At 41.2% G+C, this 26009-nt stretch overlaps 1 protein-coding gene across 4 annotated transcripts; it reads left to right on the top strand.

Moving 5' to 3' along the window:
* The first annotated feature begins 1272 nt into the window (after window positions 1–1272).
* Window positions 1273–25957, top strand: sacs (sacsin molecular chaperone). 4 transcript variants are annotated; one of them, XM_056442105.1, is made up of 11 exons: window positions 1273–1359; window positions 3040–3111; window positions 3324–3425; window positions 4504–4654; window positions 7184–7274; window positions 7352–7437; window positions 7922–8033; window positions 8529–8675; window positions 9431–10913; window positions 11493–11584; window positions 13104–25957. In XM_056442105.1, exons 3-11 carry the CDS (start codon window positions 3403–3405, stop codon window positions 24650–24652), a joined length of 13734 nt encoding a protein of 4577 aa, XP_056298080.1. In that variant the 5' UTR covers window positions 1273–1359; window positions 3040–3111; window positions 3324–3402; the 3' UTR covers window positions 24653–25957. The 4 variants fall into 4 exon arrangements, with proteins under 4 accessions (XP_056298080.1, XP_056298081.1, XP_056298082.1 ...); XM_056442106.1 differs by lacking the exon at window positions 13104–25957 and adding an exon at window positions 12600–12691; XM_056442107.1 differs by lacking the exons at window positions 9431–10913; window positions 11493–11584; window positions 13104–25957 and having other exon boundaries at window positions 8303–8584.
* The last annotated feature ends 52 nt before the right edge of the window (window positions 25958–26009 follow it).

The raw sequence follows: 26009 nt of genomic DNA, 5'->3' as shown, positions 1-26009 counted from the left end.
AGCAATTTCCTCATTAACGAGCTTCTACGCATAATTGCCCCATATTCTTATGACACTTAGTTACAGCTACATATACTAAAGTCCCACCTTTGTATATATTTGACACTGCACATATGTTTTGCACTCTAACAGAAACATAGTGTAGTCCTATACTTATACCCATATATCTATTACTTGTATATAGAGCCAATATTTCTCACAGTAGTGTGCAACATCTAACAATAAATACAAATATATTATATATTTGAAGTATATAGTTTATTTGTATTACTGTTTTATACACGGTCAAGATTGCTACCCAATTTAGTTGTACTTTCAGCAACGCAAAACAAAGAGTGTTAGCAAGTGGAATTTAATTATATTCTATTATATTTATAGAATTTACAGTTTACTCATTGAGATAATATTTTATTCAAAAGTGTGATATCAGATTTTCTCACATGCCACATTCTATGAGAGTTCTTATTCTAGTCTATTCTACTGACTCCATTTAACTAAACTACAGTCTATAATTCCATTGTGTGCCCACTATATTTACTATCCAACATAAAACGTCTCCAATTTTCGATAAAGGAACAAAAAGAGAGTTCATGCATGAACCACTACACCAACTTTCTGCCAGCTATCCCACAATGCAATGCGGCTATTATTTTAAATGTGAAAGTTTCCATCGTGCGCCTCAACAGCTGTCATCGATGACGCAACAATGATAATTAAGTGTCCAAAATCTCAGTATGATGAATAAGTAAATAGTGGACAGTCATAAACTGCACACTGTGACTATATTATATATTATATTCTAATCGTGGACTGCACAAATCACTCGATGTGATTTAATAATAATAATACAAATAATAATAATAATACAAATAATGATAATAATAATGAAGATAATAATAATGAACTTTATTTGTAACGCACTTTTCATTCAAAGTAATCTAGGAGTGCCACATGGAGGCAGTATACATAAAACAAATTATAACAAATAAAAACATGACTGTTAAATTATAAAGTAGCCTATTATTTAACATGTGTGTGCACTTAACAACTATAATTGTCTTAGGGAAGTAGCGTTAAATTGTATTGGCCCATCCCATATTTGCTGGGGCATGTCCCGTCCGAGCTCTATACCGCAGCTGTCGCTTTAAGAGACCCGTGCGTTGAAACCTGCAGTATGAAACTGTCAAGCGGTGTTCACGACTGTTAACTATATCGCATCTCAAGACGTAATCCATTCAAACTACCACCTCGGTGCTGTTCGGGTCGGGTGCCGTGCAATTGATGCTGTCATTTGAAGGAACGTGGATGCGGTGCTGAGGACAGGACTGAGATGCTGCGCCAGCCTGCTGGTTTCCTCATGTAAGTATCCTCTCGCTCTCCAATGCGGCAGTAAGATGCAAGCTATACCGGGGTGATAGAGCAGTGGGAATGTTTCGATTTTTTTGTAATAATTATATTTTGAGAGTAAAAACAATGATTTTTGTAAGTTGGACGTATAGCCTTTTTTTTATTTGGGTGTTTTTGTGTTGTGTTCTGAAAATAGTCGCCTGATGGTGTGCTTCAGATCTTTGTGTGCAAAGGACAGTGCGTAGATTTGGGAAACCCAAGATGTCATTCAGAGCAGTTTATATTATAAGGTGCTGAGTCCTTGACTTTGAGGTGATGATGTCACTTTTCTCCATAATGCCCCCCCCCCCCCCCCCCCAAAAACGTGACATCACATTGAACGATGTTATCAAAACATTAGAGCTACTGTGTGCATTAGATAGCCAATGTCAGACCATCCTTTGAATAGCAGCTACCAACGCCACCCAACATGGACAGTGTGACTTAATACATTGTCTGATGCAGTGTGAATTGTTTTATTCGGATACAACCATAGGGCCTTCACAAAATGTGTCTGATGAGCTGAGATGTCGTTGTTGGATGAAGTTGATATGCGCATATTGGTCTGCAGTGTGCTGGCGTCTGACTACAAGTCCCAGAGTTCACTGGAATAAGCCGCTCAGGCTAATCAAAGTAATGCAGCTGCAAGCAATCACTTGTGGGGATATGTTATTTAGAAGTCACTTCATCACGCTTGACAACCTGCATTGTCATATTCACAGAGAGCAGGGATGTAGCCTACACTTGATGGTGTCTTTTACCCGTAATTACACATCAACAGCAAATGTAAAAGCAAAACAATAAAAGCCCTTAAACTGCTTCCATCTGCACACGCAACAGGAGTGCTGATGCAAGAACAGTATCAAATTCCCCTCAAGTGTTGTTGGTGAACAGTAAGGAACATTCTACATGTCCTCTGGATTTGTACATGTCAAACTGTTGCTGGCCAGTAATAATAATAATAATAATATATACTTTATGACAGTGATTTTCAGCCTATGAGTTATTCTGCCCTCAAGTGCTTTAAAAAGAATGAATTCATATTTGAACTCAATCAATCAACCTGACCTCTTCCGCACAGATGCTCATTGTTTTAACGAAGGGTTCCAGACGGCACACATTTTGGAAGAACTCCAACTGCCAGTCACTCACGTGTCAATAGTTTTACTTTCGGAACACCGGGCTATAGGACAGAGTGAGAGCTCTTTGACTCCTCGCAGTCTCTGTAGACGTGCCTTTAACTGAGCTCAAGATGAAATGGCACCACGTGCACGCTAGTGTGCAGACATATCTATATACACATTGATACATAAGTAAGCTATTGCGCATGCGCGAAATAAAATGCGATTAGTGTTACAGAAGTTGCAGAAGCCTATAAAATACGAAATAAACATCTCAACTAAACTATATTGGGTAGTTTCCGCGATAAAAAATAGCGGAAGGCAAAGAGTAGTTTCAGAAACAGACCGAGAGAGCCCGACGGGATTTCTGACGACCGGAAGTAAACCGGCAGGGAGTCCTCTCGCTGCATCTTTCGCTCTCAAGCGCATTGTAATTCATTATTATTAGAACATCGCCTTTGAAGGAGTTAGTATGTTGTTGGGAAGGGGGGTAATTAACCAAGTCGCTTTCTATTGTTGTTATTATTTCCAGGAACCCAGCCTGTCGTGATATGCATCAGCTTTTTGAGAGGACCGCTAACCGGCGCGCGCTGGGCAGACTCAAGTGAGTGGGGGTTTGTCCGTAAAGAAGCTAAACACCGGCGATACACGGTTAAAAGAAAGCCTCTTAGCACCACATTTAAAGCCACATATTGATGAGATTAGTCTTCTCGTATCGTATGCATCACCTAAGCAAGGATGTTATGTATGTATCACACAGTTGTACCGAACATGCAGGTGTTTTTGAGAAAAATAACGTTTTATTTTTTGCGACAGTCGTTGAAAGGGTGGAGTAGTCCTGCGCAGAAGATAGTCCAATGTGTGTGTATGTGCCGGGACACACCGCAGCAACGAGATGACCAGCTGTCCAGACCCATGGTGAGTAGGGCGTTCACTGTAAAATAAAAAAACTGGCAACATTACGCGCACGTTACACGTTTGCACACTTCAGGTTCTCCATAACAACATGGTCCATGCTCACTGATGTATTGTGTCAGTCTGTGTCTTCCATCACACCATAACTCACTGCTGGTCCAGTAGTGTTTAGTATGGGCTGCTTTTCAAACATCCTGGGCACACAGCTCAGTGAATGCACCACGGAGGACTTGGCTTTGTGAGTCCAGTGCCCTGCTGCTGAATAAGCAAGAATACTTTTGCTTTCTTGCTTTTACTAACTTGTGCATTTACCTTACTTAAGTAAAACATCTTTATTGTCGCATTAAATAGTGTAAAGGTCCATTTGGAGGGGGAGGTAGCCCAAGTAATGGTCAACAAAACGACCGAGGAAGGGCTACTGATGGGAAGCAGCACTGCTCTTTTGAGGGAATCAATGAACACATTTTAAAAGGATTTACCTCACCCTCTAGTTAGTACTTCAGTGTAGTGAGGTCCCTTTCGGTAAAGGTCTACATGTTAATGTTCTAAAAATGTAAATATAGAGCCTAATACAGAGCTTAAATGGCACTAATGGACCATTAACAGATGGACCTGGTGAGGGTTGAATTCTCACATTTCTTCCTAACCTGAACCTGGATCAATAATGACTGTAAGCAAGACTTTCACGTCCTCTGGAGTTTAGATCAAATTTGATCTTTGACCTGCCTTTCTCTGCTTTTAACCTACATTGATGTAGTCAATGCATGCATAATGGAGTGCTCTTAAAATACATTTAAAAAATCAAGGTGTTCCATTTCAATTTTGAGAAAAACCTTTAAAATCAATGTTTTACATGAACGGCTGACTGCATCTGCAGACTTTTAAACTAAAGTGCAAAAGCATTCAATCATTTGGGAGTCCTGGTAGCTTAGCGGTCAAGACACGTACCATAGAACTGCAACATCCCCTGTTGGGTTAAGGTTAGGCAACACTTGTTGTTACTAATTTCACAGCTCTACCTACACCTCAAACAAATGTATCATGACATTTCCTACAACATTTCTGGTTCTATTTTTTTTAGGTTGCCACGGGTGACAGTTCGTCATGAGTACATTGGCTTGAGGTCCTACCAGGTCTCTCCCCTCACATCTGTGGAAGATGTCAAACAGTTGCTGTACGAGGAAACAAACCTGCCTGTCAAAGAGCAACGACTGACCCACAATGGGAGACTGGTATGTTTTTTTTACCCTGTAACAACAGAGTAATATACTACTAACACATACTAAAATGTGCAGCTGATAGGTAGGAATGGCATAGCCAATTCATCACAACACAAATTAACCAAATGATCTCGCAAAATGGTTATTAGTTGATAATATTGAAAGATGTCATAAGTGGTCATAAGATGTGTGTGTGTGTGGGAGGCTAATGTTTTACATTTCTGGGCTACTTGTTCATTGTTTCAGTATGTACTGGAAGGCATTGCTAAACTTCTTAAGTCACAGAAATACTGCATGACGGTAGATCAAAGAATCACTTTGTAAAGTAGCGTTGCCTTTTAGTCCAAACCAAAGGCAAAACACAGAACTCTTGTTTTTCTAATTGACCATAATATAGTTTGTAGTTAAGTTGGGATCCTGTCCCAGTCAGTGATGGGTAAATGTTTTACATTGTTGTCATTCTTTGTTGCAAGAACATGTTATAAAACTGTATAATTTTAACTCTTCCAGTTTGTAGATTGTAATTATCACATTAATTACAATTCTTCTTGACTATTTGGTTTACTTGCTGTCCAAACAAAGAGAAAAACAACTTCTGAGGATTCTTTCTCTAATGGTAGATAATTGCCAGCAGCAGAAAACAGATGTATTTTAATGACCCCGTGCCATTAAGGCAGGACATTGACCTAAACCACTAACAGTGCCTCCATTGTTGAGACGCCACGAGCCGAGTTCCCCTTACATGTTTAATTTGTTGTTGCTGTAAACATTTAATGTAATCCTTTTGGTGTTGCTGAATCTTATGATTTGAGTTAAGTGATGGTCATAATTATCTATCTATCGATCCATCTTATCTCATCTTTACTGCAGTTTTGTGTTAGTTTCCTATAGAGTAACTAACTAAAAAACATTATCAACTCAAATGACTGCAGTCAAATGATCTGACTTCCACTGAAGGCGACATAACGAGGCGCCTCATCGTCCCAGTGTATAGAACAAAATGCCTTCTTAGCATAGAATCAAAAGCTAATATACATTTCAAGAGTAACTCTCAACATTTATGATTTATTATTACTCCTTCTACCCTAAAGTGGTATATTTGTAGAAATACAATAAAAAATACATGTCAATTCTTTATACTGTTTTATAAATTAGCATAAACTTGCTTACAATAAAAGTCTCATTTTGGATTAAACAGATTTAATTAATTAATTGTATTAATGTGTCACTTTTGTGCCAGATAAATGTTCTGCATATCAGTGTATGGCCTAACATCACGAATGTACCCCCTCTGTCTTGGGGATTAACAGCTGATGGAAAGTGCCAGGTGGTGGTTAGTGTTGTGCAGCCCCCTCTGAACTCATATGCAGAAATTAGCTGCAAGCCACACCCACACACTAATACCGCATGCCTTCCTGTCCGGCCTGATGCAATTGAAATGCTCAGGGGTCTGATGGAGGAGGCCCTGTGCCAGAAACTGTACTTAGCAGAGGAGTGGTAGACCTTTTAGGAGAAACATAAACGGAAATTGAGTTTATTATCTGTTTCAAAAGCATTCTTCAATGTAAATGCCTCTCTGGCAGTCCTGCCGAATTAAATAAAACATTCAGTACAGTTGCCAAATGAGGTAAAACACTACCATGCATTACGCTGCTATTTATTCAACCAAAGCACCCTGTTCTCTAGATGAACGCTGAATGCACTAAGCATAATCATTTGAATATTAAATGATATTACTGATTGATTCTAAGTCTGAGTATGTTCTGTGTGTGCACATTTCTGCTCATATTAATGTCTTTCTTGCACGTCTTTGACCAATTCAGACAAGACCACAGCTCCCCTTCTCTTACGTGTGAGCTCTCCGTTATCCCACATTAAATATTTGAACCCTGCATCCTTAAATGTACAAATGATCATTGCACAATGCAGGGACCATGATGAGGATGATGACAGAGATTTGCTCATGGGAAGCTCTGTTTGCCGGACGGCTGAGCGAGACTGCTGAGCGAGCGCAGTCAGGTCACAGTGTCACCTTGAAAAGCCTCAAACGGCAGCGGCAGCAGTATGATGCCCGGTGCCAGCTGTGGCTCCCTACTGCATCGATTCTGAATGATGCACCAGGCAAAGATCGTCTGTCACACTAACGTGTGCAATAATGACTGTTTGCTGGTTGGTGAGAGACTGATGATGTTGCATTCGTTTTTAAGAGAGGACAACTGTAAGACTGTTAATAGTTGTCGTCAAAAAATAGTCAGTTCCAGTAGGCTTTTTAATGAGGGCATTGAGTGATAAAATAGTTTATGGCAGATGTAATATGTTGATCATTCATTATATCTTTCAGAATAATATTTCTCTGAGACACAGTGAAGCAATGACACTGATTAAAGTGCTTTTAATTTAGTCTTTGTTGAGTCAGTACCTGACCTGCTGTGCCATTTTCTCCATTCCATAGACTAGACCATTCAAATGTTTTCCTCAATAAAACACATCTTTGTTGTTGTACATTAAATTATGCGTCGTCTCCACATCTCCCCTTCTTAGCTCGATGACAGCGTGCAGATCCGTAACTTGGTGCCTGCTGGAAGCCCAGAAGTATCTGTCACACTCGAGGGAAGAGGCCTTAAAGGGGGAGGTAGGACTAAAACCACCACATCTCTGCAAAAATAAACACATTTAACAGTAAGGCTTACCCAGCGTGGCTTTTTACAGGGAGATTTGGACAGACTACACCACCGCTAGTCGATTTTCTGAAAGATATTCTGAGCAGGTACCCTGAAGGTGGACAGATACTAAAAGTAAGTGTCATGCTACATTATATTTAACAGACATCAATTACATTTAGCATTAACTTGTGGATGTTAGCCTGATGCAATTCCCTCAAACAAGAAAAAACAATAGAGTTTTTATTCTTAGTACAATTGCCCACTTGTTGTTGTATTAACAGGATATGGTCGAGATTATCTCTCAGCAAAGGCGGAAGTCAATAACACTGATGTCATGTGATTTGTAGCAAGAATATTTCAAGCTTGTACAGAAATATTGGGCATAGTTTTATTTTGGCTTTACTTGCTGGTAGTATATAATAACATGCATTGTATAAATAGTGCCTGGGTGAAGGGCTTAGGTACCGCTGGGGCCATCCTCTAATAATGTGGTAATTTGACTGCAAGGTGTTTTGGATCAAATATCCATGAACGAATATGATGTCACTGCATATTACCTTTCTCAAAGAAGAAATGCCTTCCTAAATTCATATATTTGTTGTGTTCTATTTCGTAGGAGTTGATTCAAAATGCAGAGGATGCTGGAGCCACAGAAGTCAAGTTCATGTACGATGAGACAGAGTATGGAGTGGAGTCACTGTGGTCACCTGACATGGCTCAGCATCAAGGTTAGTAGTTACACTTTATACAGCCCTTAAATTGGCATGAATCGTTCCTGCTTACCATAAGTATCATTTAGCAGGTGCTCGGTAGATTATCCTCTGCACCAACCTCTATTCAATTAAATTAAATTCAGTTTATTTTGTATAGTCCTTTATCACAAAATACAAATTTGCCTCAGAGGGCTTTATAGTCTGTACACATACGGCATCCCTGTCCCAGGACCTCACATCGGATCAGGAAAAACTCCCAAGAAATAGAAAAAACCCTTTCACAGGGGAAAAAAAGGGAAGAAACCTTCAGGAGAGCAACAGAGGAGGATCCCTCTCCAGGATGGACCGAAGCAATAGATGTCATGTGTACAGAAGGAAGCCTCTCTGTACACAAAGAAAAGAACAGAAACACCGTTGTTACAGGGATTGTTTAAATACCCTTTACGCTGTACCTTTACTGTATATGTATTTTAGGTTGTTATGAAGGGGTTTTCACTCATCGTATTGCAGGGACGGCGTTGTATGTCTACAATGATGCCGTGTTCACCGTGGAAGACTGGAATGGAATTCAGGAAATTGCGAGGAGCAGGAAGAGAGAGGATCCTTTGAAAGTCGGACGATTTGGGATTGGCTTCAATTCTGTGTACCATATTACAGGCGAGTACTGAACAACGTTCTGCAAGATTACTGTCAAGATGCATTGTAATTTATCTCGAGTTTTACAACAGAATCAAATCAGAAAAAATGACAACCAGCAATTCTTCACATGATAGAAAAGACAGTAATAACAAGATTGTGAACGTTTCCAAGTCTTCTAAATATATTCCAAATTCAGAGCATATCTATTATTGACACAGCTCTCAAGATGTAGCAGCTGACGGAGTTAACTGTGTTACAGAGCTTACTGCCGAATGAGCCCAGTGTCCCAGTGTGATGGCCAGGATGTCTAGCGATAAGTTAGAAATTAAATCCTGGTGTACAATTACTTCAAGATATTAAAAAGAGACAACTTTTTGAAAGAAAGCTATTTTATTTGAAATGTTAAAATAAGGTAGGGATGCAACAGAGTATTATTTTTCCACTTGATAATTTGTTCTATGAAACATGACAAAAATATAATAATGGTCCATCACAATTTCATCACAAAGAGTCCAGGGTGACCTCTTCAAATGTCTTGTTTTTCCTCTCCAAAAAAATAGTGTTAAAATGATATAATACATACAAACAAGCACAAAATCCTTACATTGGAAAAGCTGGAACGGGTTTAATTTTTGTTTGAAAAATGACCTGAAATGACACTGTTAATCGGTGCAACTGGAAATGAAAAAGCGCTTGTATTTATATAGAATTAACAACATATGTAATTGCTATTTGTTATATTGATGTTTGTGATTGTTCTTCTTACTGCCTAGATGCTCCCAGCATATTCAGTGGGGACCAGATTGCCATGCTGGACCCTCATCAGACCCTGTTTGGTGTGCATGAGTCTGGGCAGTGTTGGAACTTGAAGACGGACATGAAGGAGGTCACAGAACTTGCTGACCAGTTCACTCCCTACATTGGGATGTTTGGGAGCTCTGAGAAAACCATTGAGGAAGGCAACTTTCCTGGAACATTGTTCCGCTTCCCGCTTCGCCTGAAACCTTCCCAGCTCAGTGCCAACATTTACAACAAAGAAAAGGTTTTGGAGCTCTTTGAGTCTTTCAAAGCAGACGCAGACACAGTGCTCCTCTTCCTCAAGAGTGTTCAGAAGATCTCCTTGCATGTGCGCGAGTCCGACGGTACAGAGCGCATGTTGTTTCAGGTCACAGCGACAGAGAATACAGATTTTAAGTTAGAAAGACCAAACGCACTGAAGACACTGGATCAGGCTATAGACGGCTACAGCAATGGGGTTCCCAGTTCTACCGTCACGTGTGTCACTTACCAGGTCAACATAGAGACTCAGGATGAAAAGGCTAAAGAGACTCAGAGAATGACGTGGCTGGTTTGTAATGGAGTTGGGGGCAGAGGAATGTGTACCGAGTTGGACTCTCTGGCCGATGATTTGAAGTTCATGCCATCCATTGGAATTGCTTTGCCTCTTACTGTGATCAACAAAGAAGACAAAGGTGCCACAGCAGGCTTCTCAGGACGAGCTTTTTGCTTCCTTCCGCTTCCCCCTGGCGAGGAGAGTGAGACGGGGCTTCCAGTGCATGTCAGTGGCTTCTTCGGCCTCACAGACAACCGCAGGAGTATCAAGTGGCGCGAGGTAGACCAGTGGAGGGATCCAGCGGCCTTGTGGAATGAGCTGCTAATAATCACCGTCATTCCTCAGGCTTACTTCACGCTCATCACCGAGGCCATCACAAGGGTACAGAAAAAGGACCACGACTTTCCATTGTCCCCGACAGGGACCTATGGGGCCTGGCCAGATCCGAAGCGGGTTAAGTCCCGCTGGAAACCCATCCTCCAGCCACTGTTTCATGACTTGCTCCAGCAGCAGGTCATCTATTCCCTCAGTGAGAGCTGGATTCGCGTGGACCAGGCTGTGTTCTCAGAGCTAGAAACAGACGAGGACATTTCAGACACTGTGATCAACTACCTCCAAAGCTCAGGAACGCAGGTGGCAAAGGTGCCCGCTGCCGCGGACTTTGTCTTGGCTGCCTGCATGACGGAGTCCACTGAAGTCAAGAAAGTGACTCCATCTTTTTTGCGGCAGGTGATCAGGAAGTACAAACACAAAGGTCCCGCACAGGAGAAGTTGCTGCTGCTGGAGTTTGCGCTTAGTGACGGCAATTACAGCGACCTCATTGGACTGGAGCTCCTGCCACTGCAAGATGAGACATTTACAATCTTTTCGTCTACTCTCAGTGAGAAAGATTCCATTTACATTGCATCTGAAGAATACCCCAGGTAGATTTCAAATGATAATGTATTTTCATGACCAAATTGTTGCAATTATTGTCTGAATATACTCAGCCTCTACTCAATGTACAATTATCGTGACTTGAAAAATAATTGTGTTAGGTGAAACATTGTATTTCTACTTGAAATGAAGAGCAGTTCATTTTTATATTTTGTCATTTAGGCTGGATTTAAACAGCTGCACCAGCCTGTAGGATTAGTTTTCCATCAAAGTCACAGTAGAAGTGTTAGTCATGCATCTCTCTATGTGAAGTGTAGATCACTGTAAATGGCTTTAGTGAGGTGACTGCAATTTACAAAGACCAGTTTTAAGATGAAACACGATGCAAATATGTGGAGGAATATTCAAGGTTGGGGCTGATTGGGTGATAAAGCTAGGGGCTGTGCTTCTGCTTTTTATAATCAGAGAATGATTACATGGACATTCAAACAGAAATTAAATGAGAGAAAAAGTGCAAAGTATGGAGTCGAATGATTAGATCAATGACAGCATCAAGTGTTGCATATGGAAAAGATTCAACATTAAAACCAATGTTCTCCTTTTTTCTCCTTTTGCTTCGTCCTAAGATCCCTGTATCCAGGACTTGAGGGTCGGTTCCTATTGGATAGTATTAAACCTTTAGTATTGGACACCTTGAAGGAAGCAGCCAAAAGCAGAGGTAATTTACCATACATTTTACACATTAATAACCTTGGTCCCAAACATTGATTATATTGGAAACATATTTTGAGCAAGTTATTTGTAATCTTAAAAATAGCAATATGGCATATATATATATATATATATATATGTATACAGTATGTCTTATGCATATATGTATATGTATGATTAGTTTGACAGATTTCTGGGGCCCTGTACCATGTCTAGTTTATAATGAAGCATAAACGTTATTGTGATGACTTTGCCATGTTGTAGCAACGCTTGATCACTTTACTCTCCTACAATGCTGAGTAACAGCTTTGTCCTTTAAAGATGTAATTTATCATTTACCGATAGTAATTTTGACTCCTATCCATTTTTGTACAGTTATTACCGGTGTCTACAGAAATCTTTAGTCTGCGGGCCACCCCTGTTGATTAACCCTTGTGTTGCCTTAGGGTCATTTTGACCCGAATCAATATTACACCCTCCCCCCGCCTTTGGGTCATTTTGACCCGATTCAATGTTTCGCCCTCCTGTTACCTTTATATTTACTAACATATTTTACCCTTTGGGTTCAATTTGACGCCAGCAATTAAAACCTCCAGAAAATTATTAGAATTAATATTGTTTTCCAAGTTTAAGTGTGAGGCACTTTATGTTTGTTTGTTGACTACCGAAAGAACACCAACATTAAACATTGAATGGGGTCAAATTAATCCTAAGGCGGGGGGAGGGTGTAATATTGATTCGGGTCAAAATGACCCTAAGGCAACACAAGGGTTAAGTAAAAGTAACACTTTGGACTTAATCAAATCCTCTGACCTCCCCCTCTCCACCCATGTGTCACTCTTTCATACTCACTCTCAGCAACAACTATTTTCCCAAACTGTACATTAGGTTGAGACAGGATAAAACAATACATCATTCTATGCTGATGCTGAAAGACATAATCATTTTTTGTATTCACATAAAACAGAGAAACAGATTAAATTAATCTCAGAACTCTAAGAAATGTGCCACTTTAATTACAGTACAACAATATCTTTGGGGGTGTTCAGGTAGGAATTTTGATTTGTGTCAAATATAACCTAATAACAACAACAATAGCCTTGACTAATGCATGACTGTAAATATGCACCACATGCAGTCAGAAAAACTCAGATTTACAGCATTTTATGACTTGCAGTGTTTTTCTAGGTATGCATGTTTTTGAGAAATGGTTTCCCCTAGTTTTAACAAAGTTAAGTATATTAAACATTGAACTGTGTGTGTGAGTGTATGTGTGTGTGTGTGTGTGTGTGTGTGTGTTTGTGTGTGTGTGGACAGAACAATATGTGTTGCAATATACGTCTTAACTTAAGTGAAACGTGAATTTGTTTCTGCAGTGTGCTCAGAAACTAATTTAGTGGACATCTTCAGAATGCTGCATCGTGCAAGAACAACAACAAAAAACGAACTTTGTCAGCTTTGATAGTTAACATTTGATTGTAAAATACTAACTGAGGCTAATTTAATTGTCCTTGTTCTTTGAACAGGAAGACCCTGCACCCAGCTACAAATGCTGAACTCTGAACGATCAGCTCGACTCATCAAGGAGATCCTATCGACAGCCTGGCCTACTAGAGACTTGATTGTCCAATGGGAACCTGGAAACAGAGAGTTGAAACATCCTCCAGTTTCCTGGCTGAAGTTGATTTGGAAGCATCTCTATATACATTTTGCTGATGACCTAAGTACCTTTGAAGACATGCCTTTGATCCCACTTGTGCCACTTGAGGAAAGCATGGACGTAGTTAAGCTTCTACGTCTCAAAACTCCATCCCCCATAATTCTTGTGGATGAGGAAGAGGTGCCCCTTTCTGAAAACCTTCTTGACATCATGGAAAGGCTTGGAGCAGTAGTGATTAAAAAGCTGGATTCATGTTTGCAGCACCCTCTGCTGAAGAAGTTCATCCATCCTTCCTCTCCTAGTCTGCTTCTGCAAATTATGGATAGATTACCAACACAACGATTATCTGGCCTAGTCTCTTCTTTCTCAGTCAAAGAGAAGATTTTGCTCAGAAACTTCCTTGCGGGACTGTCTGACATTACAGAGAGGGAAAAGTATACCCTGCTGGAGCTTTCCATCTTTGAGAAAGTGGGGACCTGCTCTGAAGGTACCTCAGCATTCACATCACTGAGAGGAGCTAGAGCTTTACATCACAGAGCAAAGTATCCACCAGATGTGAAATTATCCATAAATCTTGTGGGTTGCTGTGACGAAGAATCAATCCGCCTCATCAAGATGCTGAATGTACAACAACTGAAAACAACTGAATGTTTGAAGACGATTATTCAGGATATTGAGCGGGGGTTCTACACAACAGATGACATAACCACAGTCATGCTTTGGGCACTTAAACATCTGGCCTTTCTAAAAAATGAAAACTCAACTGTAATACGATGGCTTTCTGCTCTTACATTTATTCAGTTGCCTTGTGGAAAGTCAGTCAAAGCCTCAGATCTGTTTGATCCTGAGCTGGAGATTCTACAGAGTCTGTTCTACATGGAAGAGAAAATCAGGTTTCCCACAAGTACATTTACGTCGTCTCCTGATATTCTTCATTCACTCAGACAACTGGGACTAAGAAATGAAGTACAGCTCAGTGAAAAAGATGTACTCAAAGTGGCAAAGAAAATAGAGGAGTTACAAAGCAGCAAGGAGCCAGAATGGGAATTCCTAATCAAAAAGGCGAAAACACTCCTGCAAATACTTAACAAACAAACCAAGTTGGTCAAATCAGCTGATGCTCAGACGTCATTGCTAAAACTGAAATGGGTACCTGTCTGCAAAGAAAGACCTCTAACGTATCCAAAATCCCTTGCTTGGGTTGGGGATAATCTCAATATCTTCTATTTGTCAGAGATGTGCGACATATCCCATGCAGTGCTTGTGGGATCTTCAGTAGCACTGGTTGAACACACATCTGCAGGTATGAAGAAGGCATTGAAACTAACCATAGAGCCTCAGGTGGATCAAGTATTACAGCACCTTAAAGCAGTGAATGACTGGCATAAATCTCAAGCATTCACCACAGAGGATTGGTATCAATTCCAGCAGATCTTGTTTGAGATATACGGTTTCATGCAGGCTCATATTGAGGACGCAAGAGAAGCAATGAAATCACTTCCCTTTGATTGGGTCTGGACGGGGAAGACATTCTCATCACCTGGCCAGACAGTCCTAAAGCCCCTCCCTGATCTAGACTTACAGCCTTACCTGTACTCCTTGCCCAAGACAATAAGAAAGTTTCACAAGCTGTTCAAGTTTTGTGGTTCAGTTGAAGAAGTTGTGTCAAGCCATGTGTTTGAAGTAATCAGCACCATCCAAAAAAGATGTGAAGGAGAGATTTCCAAGGAGGAAAGCAAACATGATATTCTACTTTTAGTCAACATCCTGAGATGGCTGAACAACAATCAGATAACTGTAGATACTAACATGCATGTGCCGATTCTTTGTTACAAAGACCCAAGCAAATTAGTGTTGAAGCCCATTCATGAATGCACCTACTGTGACATCAAAGTTGATGATTTGAATGACTTACTTGAGGATGCATCAGAGCCTATTATATTAGTCCACGATGACATCCCGATGAAAACCGCTGAGTGGTTGAAGGTGCCATGTTTAAGCACAAGGTTGATAAATCCAGAAAACCTTGGCTTTGAACAATCAGGCCAACGAGAACCTCTAACAGTGAGGATAAAGAACATCTTGGAGGAATATCCATCTGTCGCAGACATTTTTAAAGAGCTCCTCCAGAATGCTGATGATGCAAGTGCAACAGAATGCAGTTTCCTGATTGACATGAGAACAAACGCTGATATTCGAGAGAATCTCCTTGACACCGGCATGAATGTTTGCCACGGCCCCTCCTTGTGGTCTTTCAACAGCTCTGTATTCTCAGACACTGACTTTCTGAACATCACAAGATTAGGTGGATCTTTGAAGAGATGTGAAGCGGATAAAGTGGGCAAGTTTGGCCTCGGCTTCAACTCAGTTTATCACATCACTGATATCCCCATCATAATGAGCAGAGAGTTCATGATCATGTTTGATCCGAACATCAATCACATCAGCAAGCACATCAGAGACAGTTCAAATCCAGGGATTAAAATCAACTGGAGCAAACAACAGAAAAGGCTGAGAAAATTTCCCAACCAGTTCAAACCTTTCATCAATGTCTTCAATTGCCAGCTTCCTCTAGCTCAGGACTCCCCATACAAGTACAACGGAACTCTGTTCAGACTCCCTTTCAGAACAGAGCAGGAAGCATCAGTAAGTGAAATCAGTAGTCTGTATTACAACATCACAGACATCTATTCCCTGGTTGATGAGTTCAGCATATGTGGCCATCGGTTCATTCTGTTTACTCAGCATGTTGGAAGTATGGTCTTGAAATACTTGAAATATGAGGAACCAAATCCAGCAGCAGCACAAGATGTCGTCACCATCAATAAAAGTGTGTGGACATCCAAATCCTCATACGGACCTCTGAGTATCCTAAAATCTGCAGCAAAAGTTATGAAGAAAGTTGCAAGCACCAACAGGGTCCCTGCGGATGTTCCCAAGTCTGGCTGCATCATACGCGTTTTGGTGGAGGAGTTTCACAACGTGTTCAAACGAATCGTCGATCTCCATTCACCACTGTTCAGAGGTTCGGAGGAAGATCCTAACCAGTACTTTGAGATGGCTGCTAAAGGACTTCAGACAAGACGACTCACAGAGGAAATGCCTGTAAAAGCAGTTGAGGTCACCAACTGGCTCATTTGCTCTTGCATGGATGTAACTGAGGCACTCAAGTTTTCCCTTAGTGATAGTGGAAAAAGACTCGGACTAGTGCCTTGTGGTGGAGTGGCTGTTCTGCTCTCAGAAGAGGAGAATCGCAAATGGAAAGTTAAGACAAATACCACATCAATTGGAGAAGTGTTTTGTTACTTACCTCTCAGAATCAAAACAGGCTTACCAGTCCACATTAATGGCTGCTTTGCTGTGACCTCTAACCGAAAAGAGATCTGGAAGACAGACATCAAAGGACAGTGGAACTCTGTGTTCATGAGACATGTTATTGTCCAGGCTTATTTAGCTGCCCTCACAATGCTACGTTCAATGGCTGAAAGTGGAGAACTGCTTGACTACAGCTATTATGCTGCATGGCCAGATCCAAGTCAGGTGCATGATGACTTCACACTGGTCAGCCAGGGTGTCTACCAAGAAATAGCCAAAGGAGGTGACGGCGAGCATGCAATGGTTTTCTCAGATGGCAACAACTGGGTGTCAATCAAATACGTCAGATTCCTTGATGATGCCTTACTCTGTAGGCCAGACATTGGTCCTGCTGCTTTCAAGATATTCTTGAAATATCTCAAGCAGAGTGGCTCAGAAGATCTCTGTGCTGTTGAGCTGCCTGACTGGGTGAATGAGGGATTCGATGATGCTGGATGTAGAGGAAAGTTGATGGAAAACACCCTGACTGAGAAGCAGTTCTTTTCAGATGTCTTTTTCCCTCACATCCAGGAAATCGACAGAGAGCTTCGAGATCCCCTGGTGCATTATGTCTTGAATGAAAAACTTGAAGATTTTGCCTCAATCCTCAAGGTTACTCCATGTATCCCATGCTGTGGCCCCAAGAAGGAACTGGTTTTACCTTCCAGACTCATTCACCCAGAGGGAAGAGTTGCTAAGCTCTACAACAATGATGATGGAAGATTTCCTGAAGGCACTTCTAAAGACTACCTAAACCCTGTGTGCTTAGTGAAGCTAGTGCAGTTAGGCATGGTCAAAGATGATCTGTCATGGGAGGACCTGATTGAACGTGCTCAATCTGTTATCCATCTTAATGAAAATGATCACACAGCTGCATGCTATCGTAGCAGTATAGTGTTGAGTCTCATTGATGAGAAACTGAAGATGAGTGATCCTGGAGCAGCTGAGCTCTTGGAAAAGCTACACGACACCAAATTCCTTCCATTCCTGACAAGACCTGCAGGCTTTTCACTGCCATGGCATGGGAACAACTTTTCCCCAACAACAATGTTCTCTGCTAAAGAACTTTTCACAACTGAACATCAGGAAACAGTGTGTCTGATGAAGCCTATCCTGAATGAGAATTCTCCATCTTTCAAAGGTTGTGGTGCCATGTCATTGGCTGTGAAAGACTGCCTTGGTCTGATAAGAAAGCCATCAGTTGAACTGGTCATCAGTCAACTCAATAAACTGTCTCAATCGTTTGATGGTGTCACATTGTATCAGGAGAACATAACAAATGCCTGTTACAAGTTCCTTCATGAGGAAATGCTACAAGATAAGAAGGCAAAAGACCAAATAACGGAGGAACTGAAAGAGTTCAATTCCATCTTGGTGGAGAACACATATGTCAATCCTTCCAAGGTTGCATTCCACCTGAATTTTGATGCAGCTCCACATCTTTATCAGCTCCCAAACAAATACAGAAACAGCTGCCGTGAGGTCTTTGAAAATGTTGGGGTACAGCCAAGCTTCACAGTCGAGGATTTCTCAACTGTTCTTGAAACCGTGAAGGAAGAATGTGGGAGAAGGGTACTCACCGAGGAGAACTTCCAGTTGTGTCGCAGAATAATTAGTGAGGGAATATGGAGCTTGATACGAGACAAAAACCAAGAGTACTGCCAAGCACATTTTGGTGGGATTCTATTACCCGACTCTAATATGACATTGCAGCCATCAAAATCGCTTTGCTACAATGACTGCCCTTGGATCAAAGTCAGAGACACTTCTGTGAAGTACTGTCACGGAGACATTCCAAGAGAGGTCGCTGTGAAATTAGGAGCAGTCCCAAAACGCCACAAAGCCTTGGAGAGGTATGCCTCAAATATCTGCTTCACTCCACTTGGGACTGAGTTTGGACAGAAAGAAAAACTCACAAGCAGAATCAAAAGCATTCTCAATGCTTATCCATCAGAAAAAGAAATGCTAAAAGAGCTGCTGCAAAATGCAGATGATGCCAAAGCTACTGAAATTTACTTTGTTTTTGATCCAAGGATACATCCCACAGACAGAATCTTTGATGATAAATGGATCCCAATGCAAGGCCCTGCCCTCTGTGTATATAACAACCAGCCTTTCACAGAGGATGATGTCAGAGGTATACAGAATCTCGGACGAGGAACAAAAGAGGCCAATCCAGGCAAAACCGGTCAATACGGGATAGGATTCAACTCTGTCTATCACATCACTGATTGCCCGTCATTCATCTCAAACAATGACATTCTGTGCATCTTTGATCCACATGCACAGTATGCACCTGGGGCTACATCCATGAGTCCTGGAAGAATGTTTAGAGACTTGGACTCTGATTTCAGATCTCAGTTTTCAGATGTTCTAAGTCTTTACTTGGGAGTCCATTTTAAGTTAGAACGCAGTACGATGTTCAGATTTCCCATCCGCTCTAAGGATATGACAAAGATATCAGAGATCAGTTCTGTCCCGGCGTCAGACAGAATGGTGCAAAACCTTCTGGACAAGCTAAAAACCGATGGTGCAGAGCTTCTGATGTTCCTCAATCACATGGAGAAAATATCAATCTGTGAAATTGATAATGCATCTGGAGCACTAAAAGTACTCTATTCTGTGACAGCTAAAATAACAGATGGTGATCGGCTGAAACGCAAACAGTTTCATGCTTCAGTCATTGATAGTGTGACCAAAAAGAAGCAGCTCACTGCTATCCCAGTTCAACAGATAACCTACACAATGGACATAGAGGACAATGATGGGAATTTGACCACATGGATGATCTGCAACCGATCTGGATTTCCCAACATTGAAAATGTCTCAAAAGCTGTGATCTCAGCTCACAAAAATGAAGACATAACTCTTTTTCCACGTGGAGGGGTAGCTGCATGTGTAAGCCACAACTACAAAAAACCCCACCGAGCTTTCTGCTTTCTGCCCCTTTCACTGGAGACTGGCTTGCCTTTTCATGTCAATGGGCACTTTGCCCTAGACTCTGCAAGAAGAAACCTGTGGAGAGATGACAATGGAGTGGGGGTTAGAAGTGACTGGAATAACAATTTGATGACATCACTGATAGCCCCTGCCTGTGTGGAATTGCTGATTCAGCTGAAGCGTCGATACTTCCCAGGTCCTGATCCCACCATAACTGTACTACAAGGAACACCGCTTCATGTTGTTAAAGATACATTGCGAAAATATCTGTTCTTCTTCCCAGTCAATAGACTTGATATACAGCCAGATTGGTACTGCCTGGTTAAAGCAGTTTACAACTGTATCCATGCTGACATGAAGCGTCTGCTACCAGTAGTCAGAGCAGCACACATGGACAACTCGGACATGCACTCTGTCGTTTACATTTCATGGGTGAATACATCCACTACAAACAAAGGCAGAGCCTTTTTTGATAATCTGCTTCAAGATGAACTTCAGCACTTGAAAAACACAGAGTACAACATCACCTCAAGGAAATCGGTGGCTGAAAATGTTTACAGGCTGAAAACCTTGCTTCTGGATATTGGTTTCAACCTGGTTCACAGCTGCGATGAGACAGCAAATCTCTACTTCTGTTTGGAAGATGCAGGGATACCAGTCAGTTATGTGACACCAGAGGATGTCCACAACTTTCTTCACACTTTCTCATCACCAGACACATTTTGCCATGTTGGAAAACTCCCCTGTCGTCTCCAACAGTCAAACTACAAGCTAGTTCATAACTTAAAGCTTCTAGTCGACTACTGCTTCAAAGATAGGGAAGTGGATGAAGTCACAATTGAGGGTTTGCCTCTGTTGATAACAATGGACACTATGCTTCAGGTGTTTGATTCCAAGAGACCAAAGTTCCTGACAACACACCATGAGCTGATCTCATCAAGAAAAGACATGTTCATGAATACACTGTACATCAGGTACAGCAACATCCTTTTGAAGGCAGGAGCTGCAAAGATATTTGACATCAGCTGCTTTGGTGAGCTACTAGGGTCTGTTCTTCCAAGAGAGTATCGAACAAAGATCCCTGTTAAGTGGAGAGACACATTTGCAAGTGAATCTTGGCTGAAAAGTGTGTGGAACTTTATCGGTGAAAATATCGCTGTTAAAGAGGATCAGCTGGACATCAAACCCAGTTTTGACACAGTACTTGACATTTTAAAAGAATGGGCTTTGCTACCTGGAATCAAATTCATGGCAAGAGACAAGATTGTTGTTCCTGAGCAGGATGTGCTTTTACCTTTGAGTTTGATGAACATAGCCATATTTCCACATGGCCAAAATGACAAAGTCTTTCACACCCTAATGAAAGCTGGGTGCATTCAGCTTGCCGTGAACAAAATTTGTGTCAAAGAGAATCCCATCATGCCTTTTCTGGCACAACACACGGCAAACATTGAAAATCCATCAAGTATTCTGAAGGCTGTAGAGTACATTATCCAGACATCTGCATTTAAAGCAGTAAACCTCACTGACAAGGACTTTGAGGCTCTTCTATTGTATTTCAACTGCAACCTATCTAACCTCACACACCAGGATGCACAGATCTTAAAACTCCTCCCATGTTTTAAATCAGTTAGTGGGAGATACATCAGCCTTGCAAACTATGGTACAAATTATGTCCTTGCAAAAAGCATCCCCACTGCTGACATCGAAAAATGGGCTCACACAGCCTCCTTGGCCTTTCTTGCTGACAATCAGCAGCTGAAAGACCTGTACACATTTCTTGGCTGCGTGCCAATTGATGACTTGGAAATCTACCTTCAACATCTCCTTCCAAAGTTTGAGAGTCTTTCCTATGATGCCAAAGTTGAACACATTGTCTACTTGAAAGAGAGACTTTTGTCAATGGAAGAATCATGCGAGATGAAAAGTCAGCTCTATGAGAAATTGGAGGGACTGTTGTTCATCTATGACTACTCAAACAGACTCCGGCCCACCAAGTTTTTCTATGATGAAACAGCGAAGGTGTTCGAAGTTATGCTACCCGCAAAGTCATTCATACCAAGTGACTTTTTTAAGAAAGTTGAGCAGGTGTCAAAACCCAAGAATGGGACATTGTTGCTCACCTCATGGATAACCTTTCTGCGGAATATTGGTCTCAAGCACGAGGTGTCACAGCAACAAGTTCTTCAGTTTTCAAAAGAGGTCAGCATCAAAGCCCAAACAGAGAGCTGGTCCAAAGAAAAAGTGCAAACCATTGTCGATGTACTCTTGAACCACATTTTCAAAGAGAGAACAGACCTGTTCCAGGGTACTTTTCTCAAGGAGCTCTCAATGATAGCATTCCTGTGTCCCGAGAGAGCCCCCAAAGAACTCATCAAGCTTCATTCGCAGTATCAAGAGATGAGTGGTACATTTCCTCTGATTCGTTTCAGTGGGTCCCAGGTAAATCCCAAATTCAAGCAAACAGATATCATGCACTTGCTTTGGACGTCTTGCCCAATTCTACCCGAGAAAGCTACACCATCAAGCATAAAGGACCAGGAGGAGAACACTCTCCCTGGACAGGAACAACTTGACCATGTGCTGAACATATTAGGAGTCAACTTGGATCCACCGTTGGAGAAAGTCTTAAGCAACTGCAAAAACATCTGCAACATATCCAATCCCGATGATGAAATGGTGAAAACAAGGAATAAAGTTTTAAGGTCCACCTACGAGTTTCTCAATGCAGATAAAAGAGATTTCCGTTACCAACTTCGTGGGGTGGCTGTTGTCATGGTTGAAGATGGCTGGAAATTGCTGAAACCTGAGGAGGTTGTTATTAATTTGGAAAATGAATCTGACTTCAAGCCATACTTGTACAAATTACCACTTGAACTTGGTATCTTTCATCAACTGTTCAAACTTCTTGGTACAGAAGACGTTGTGTCAATCAAACAGTATGTTGAAGTGCTGTGGAGAATTTTCAGGAGTTCAGAGGGCAAGCAGCTTGATCCAAATGAAATGAGAACTGTGAAGAGAGTTGTTTCAGGATTGTTCAAGTCCCTCCAAAATGATCCAGTTGAAATTTGCAAAGATCTCGAAGGTCTCAGAGATTTGACATTTTATATGCCAAGTCATGACGGTAGATTAGCAAAATCCAATAGCTTGGTGTTTGATGATGCCCCACACTACAAGAGCAGAATTCAGGGTAATGTTGGAGTTCAGATGCTTGTGGACATGAGCCAGTGCTATCTGGGCAAAGATCACTCCTTCCACACAAAGCTGATCATGCTACTCCCACAGAAACTAAGGCCTAGACTGTTGAGTAGCATTCTTGAAGAGCAACTTGATGAGGATTCTCCAAGAATGTGCCAGTTTGGAGCTCTTTGTTCTCTTCAAGGCCGCCTTCAGCTTTTGCTGTCATCAGAGCAGTTCATCACAGGACTGATCAGAATAATGAAACATGAGAATGACAATGCATACCTTGTGAATGAGGAAAAAGCCATACGCCTCTGCAAAGCTCTTTGTGAAGGGTTAAAGGTTTCTTGTTTTGAGAAACTCCAAACAACATTAAGAGTAAAAGGATGTAGCCCCATCCTAAACAGTCGCAGTGAAACACTTGCCTTCCTCAAGAGGTATGGTACAGCGGTGATTCACCTCTACATCCAGCATTCAGACAGCAAAGACATTAATTTCCTCCTGGCACTGGCAATGACATTGAAGACTGCTACAGACAATTTGATTTCTGACACATCCTATCTGATTGCCATGCTGGGTTGCAATGACATCTATAGAATCACAGAAAAGCTGGACAACCTTGGGGTTAAGTACGACTCAACAGAGCCTTCGAAACTTGAGCTGCCGCTACCTGGAACCCCCATACCAGCTGAGATACATCACACACTCCTCATGGATCCCATGAATGTATTTTATCCAGGAGAGTATGTGGGTTACCTTGTCGACTCCGAGGGTGGAGACATCTATGGGTCCTACAAGCCTACCTACACATATGCCATCATTGTTCAAGAAGTAGACAAAGATGAGGAAAACACAAGTTTCCTTGGAAAATGCTTCCAGATTGACATTGGTTACAGCGAGTACAAAATTGTGAGTTCCCTTGACTTGTACAAATTCTCGAGACAAGATGAAAGTAACCATACGCAAGACACCAGTGCCCCATCAACTCCTACAAGCCCAAACAGTCGTTCACCTGGCCCACGAATGGTCCCTCCTGCTTTTTCTGGAAAGGAAAACCTTCGACCCCCAACTCAGAAGCAGTCTCCAAAAAAGATCAAGCTTCATACATTGCCTGAGATCCTAAAAGAAGTGACCTTAGTAGTTGAACAAGCTTGGAAGCTTTCTGAGATTGAGAGAAAGAAGATAATCCGCCGATTGTATCTCAAGTGGCATCCAGACAAAAATTCTGAGAATTTAGACATTGCCACAGAAGTCTTCAAGCACTTGCAGAACGAGATCAACAGGATGGAGAAACAAACTTTGGCTGATCAGCAAAATACAGAGAGAGCTTCCAGGAGATCGTTCTCCACGTCATCATCCCGCTTCCAGTCAGAGAAGTTCTCATATCAAAGGTTTTATTCTTCGTGGAACCAAGAAGCAACAAATCACAAATCAGAAAGGCAACAGTTCAGGGAACATTATCCAAGCTATGCAGGTTCATCACATTCTCACCGTTTCTTTGTGCCTCCTACTTTCAAGACGGTTGGAAACCCAGTGGAAGCCCGCAGATGGCTGAGACAAGCAAGAGCAAACTACTCTGCTGCTCGGAATGATCTCCATAAAAATGCCAATGAGTGGGTCTGTTTCAAATGCTACCTAGCCACAAAACTTGCACTGATAGCTGCCGACTATGCAGTCAGAGGAAAGTCAGACAAAGATGTGAAACCAACTGCTGTGGCTCAAAAAGTGGAGGAGTACAACTCACAGTTGAAAGGCCTTACAAATGATGTTCAGATCCTGGAAGGATATGGTGTGGACAGCCTTAGAACCCGCTATCCCGATCTCCTGCCGTTTCCACAGATACCCAACGACAGATACACATCTGAGGTGGCAATGAGAGTGATGGAATGTACCGCACGGATCATCATAAAGCTCGAAACCTTTGTGCAGCAAAAAACATAATACTGGTGTTAAAGACAATGGAACTACAGTTTGCATATATCCTCTACTGAATAGAGGGCAGCAATGGTGGTGTGCAATTCAGATCAAGTTTATCATTTTGAATAAGATTGAAGTATCTAGCTGGCAGTTCATGGTACATATACAGTTTCTAAATGTGATCGTGCTGTGGCCCATTCACAGTAAATAAATGAATAGCTCCCATAACCTTTTAGGCCATCTCAATATACATTTGTTGTAATATGTGTCCAAATAAATCTGCATTTGCTGTAAATACAAATACATGTTGTTTACCAAAGTCACCACATTGAATATATTTGCTCTGAGTTAGATTAACACCTATGCTGCTTTTTTTAACTTTCTTTTATAAATATAAAATATATAAAGATATATTTTCTTGCCACAGAAAACAAGTTGAGTGTACTGAAAGGATGTGCTTATAATTAAATTAAATGTCAAATACTGTCATGCAACTAGTCAAATACTGTCATGCAACTAGTAATACTATTTGGAAGATCTCATCAAGGAAAGGAAATCGCAAACATGTTTGTAAATCTTTTTTTGTATTGTTATAGTGGATTTCATGTCATTTCTGTAAAAGGTTGTACATTTTCTGTGACATAACCAGTTGTGACATAACAGTTACAACTGTAGAGCACTGTCGAGTCACCCCGGCTACTCGGGAGATTCCAACTGTGAATGAAAACCTCTTTAAATGCAATATCTTTTTTTCTTTCATTGTCTTGTTATGGCTATGTTTCATGTCTGTTGTGCTCAAAACTAACATTTGATAACTGTTGATACATCAGTACCTGTTCATCTGAACTTTGTGTACTCTGGGACTCAAATCTGCTTTTTTCCCTACATTTTTGGAATCGGACAGTGAGCTCAGTTGCAGCTCAACTTTTTAGCAAGAATACACAGATACAAATACAGAGCCATATATGTGGGTATAACCATAAACAAGTTAACCTTTGCAAGCATGAACCCATGTTCATACATTTTCAGTCATTTTAACTTTTCCAGTTTAGGTAACAGCAGCAAAAATACTTGTGTGTCCAACTGCATCATTTGCTTGCTTTTTCCTTTGATTTGAAGAACTATACACAGACCACATATTGTAAATTACATTTTCCAACAAAATTAAAAATGTGCTTCTTGGTATTTGTTGTCCTATTACACTTTCAGCTCGAGGTGTCTCAGCTGAGGGTGTCTGTGTCCTTGAATAAACAGTTAAGAACCATGTGTATCACACATGTTGATGTCCACTGTGCCACAGGAAGGCTAAATAAATGACCCTTAAATAAATTGCGTCAGCTATTTTTTTCTAGGTTTATAAAAGACGGCACATTTTAATTTT

This window comes from Pseudoliparis swirei, chromosome 20 (genome assembly GCF_029220125.1).
Source record: "Pseudoliparis swirei isolate HS2019 ecotype Mariana Trench chromosome 20, NWPU_hadal_v1, whole genome shotgun sequence".
In the NCBI taxonomy this organism is placed as follows: domain Eukaryota; kingdom Metazoa; phylum Chordata; class Actinopteri; order Perciformes; family Liparidae; genus Pseudoliparis; species Pseudoliparis swirei.
The sequence above is the reverse complement of the archived record's forward strand: the minus strand, read 5'-3'. Positions and strand labels throughout refer to the sequence as shown.

What these genes read in the sequence shown, in the direction of transcription:
- sacs (XM_056442105.1), top strand. Translation starts at nt 3,403, where the DNA reads ATGACCAGCTGTCCAGACCCATG. An exon ending in AAGGTGGACAGATACTAAAA is followed by an intron (nt 7,438 to 7,921) that starts GTAAGTGTCATG and finishes TCTATTTCGTAG; the next exon opens with GAGTTGATTCAAAATGCAGA. An exon ending in TGACATGGCTCAGCATCAAG is followed by an intron (nt 8,034 to 8,528) that starts GTTAGTAGTTAC and finishes ATCGTATTGCAG; the next exon opens with GGACGGCGTTGTATGTCTAC.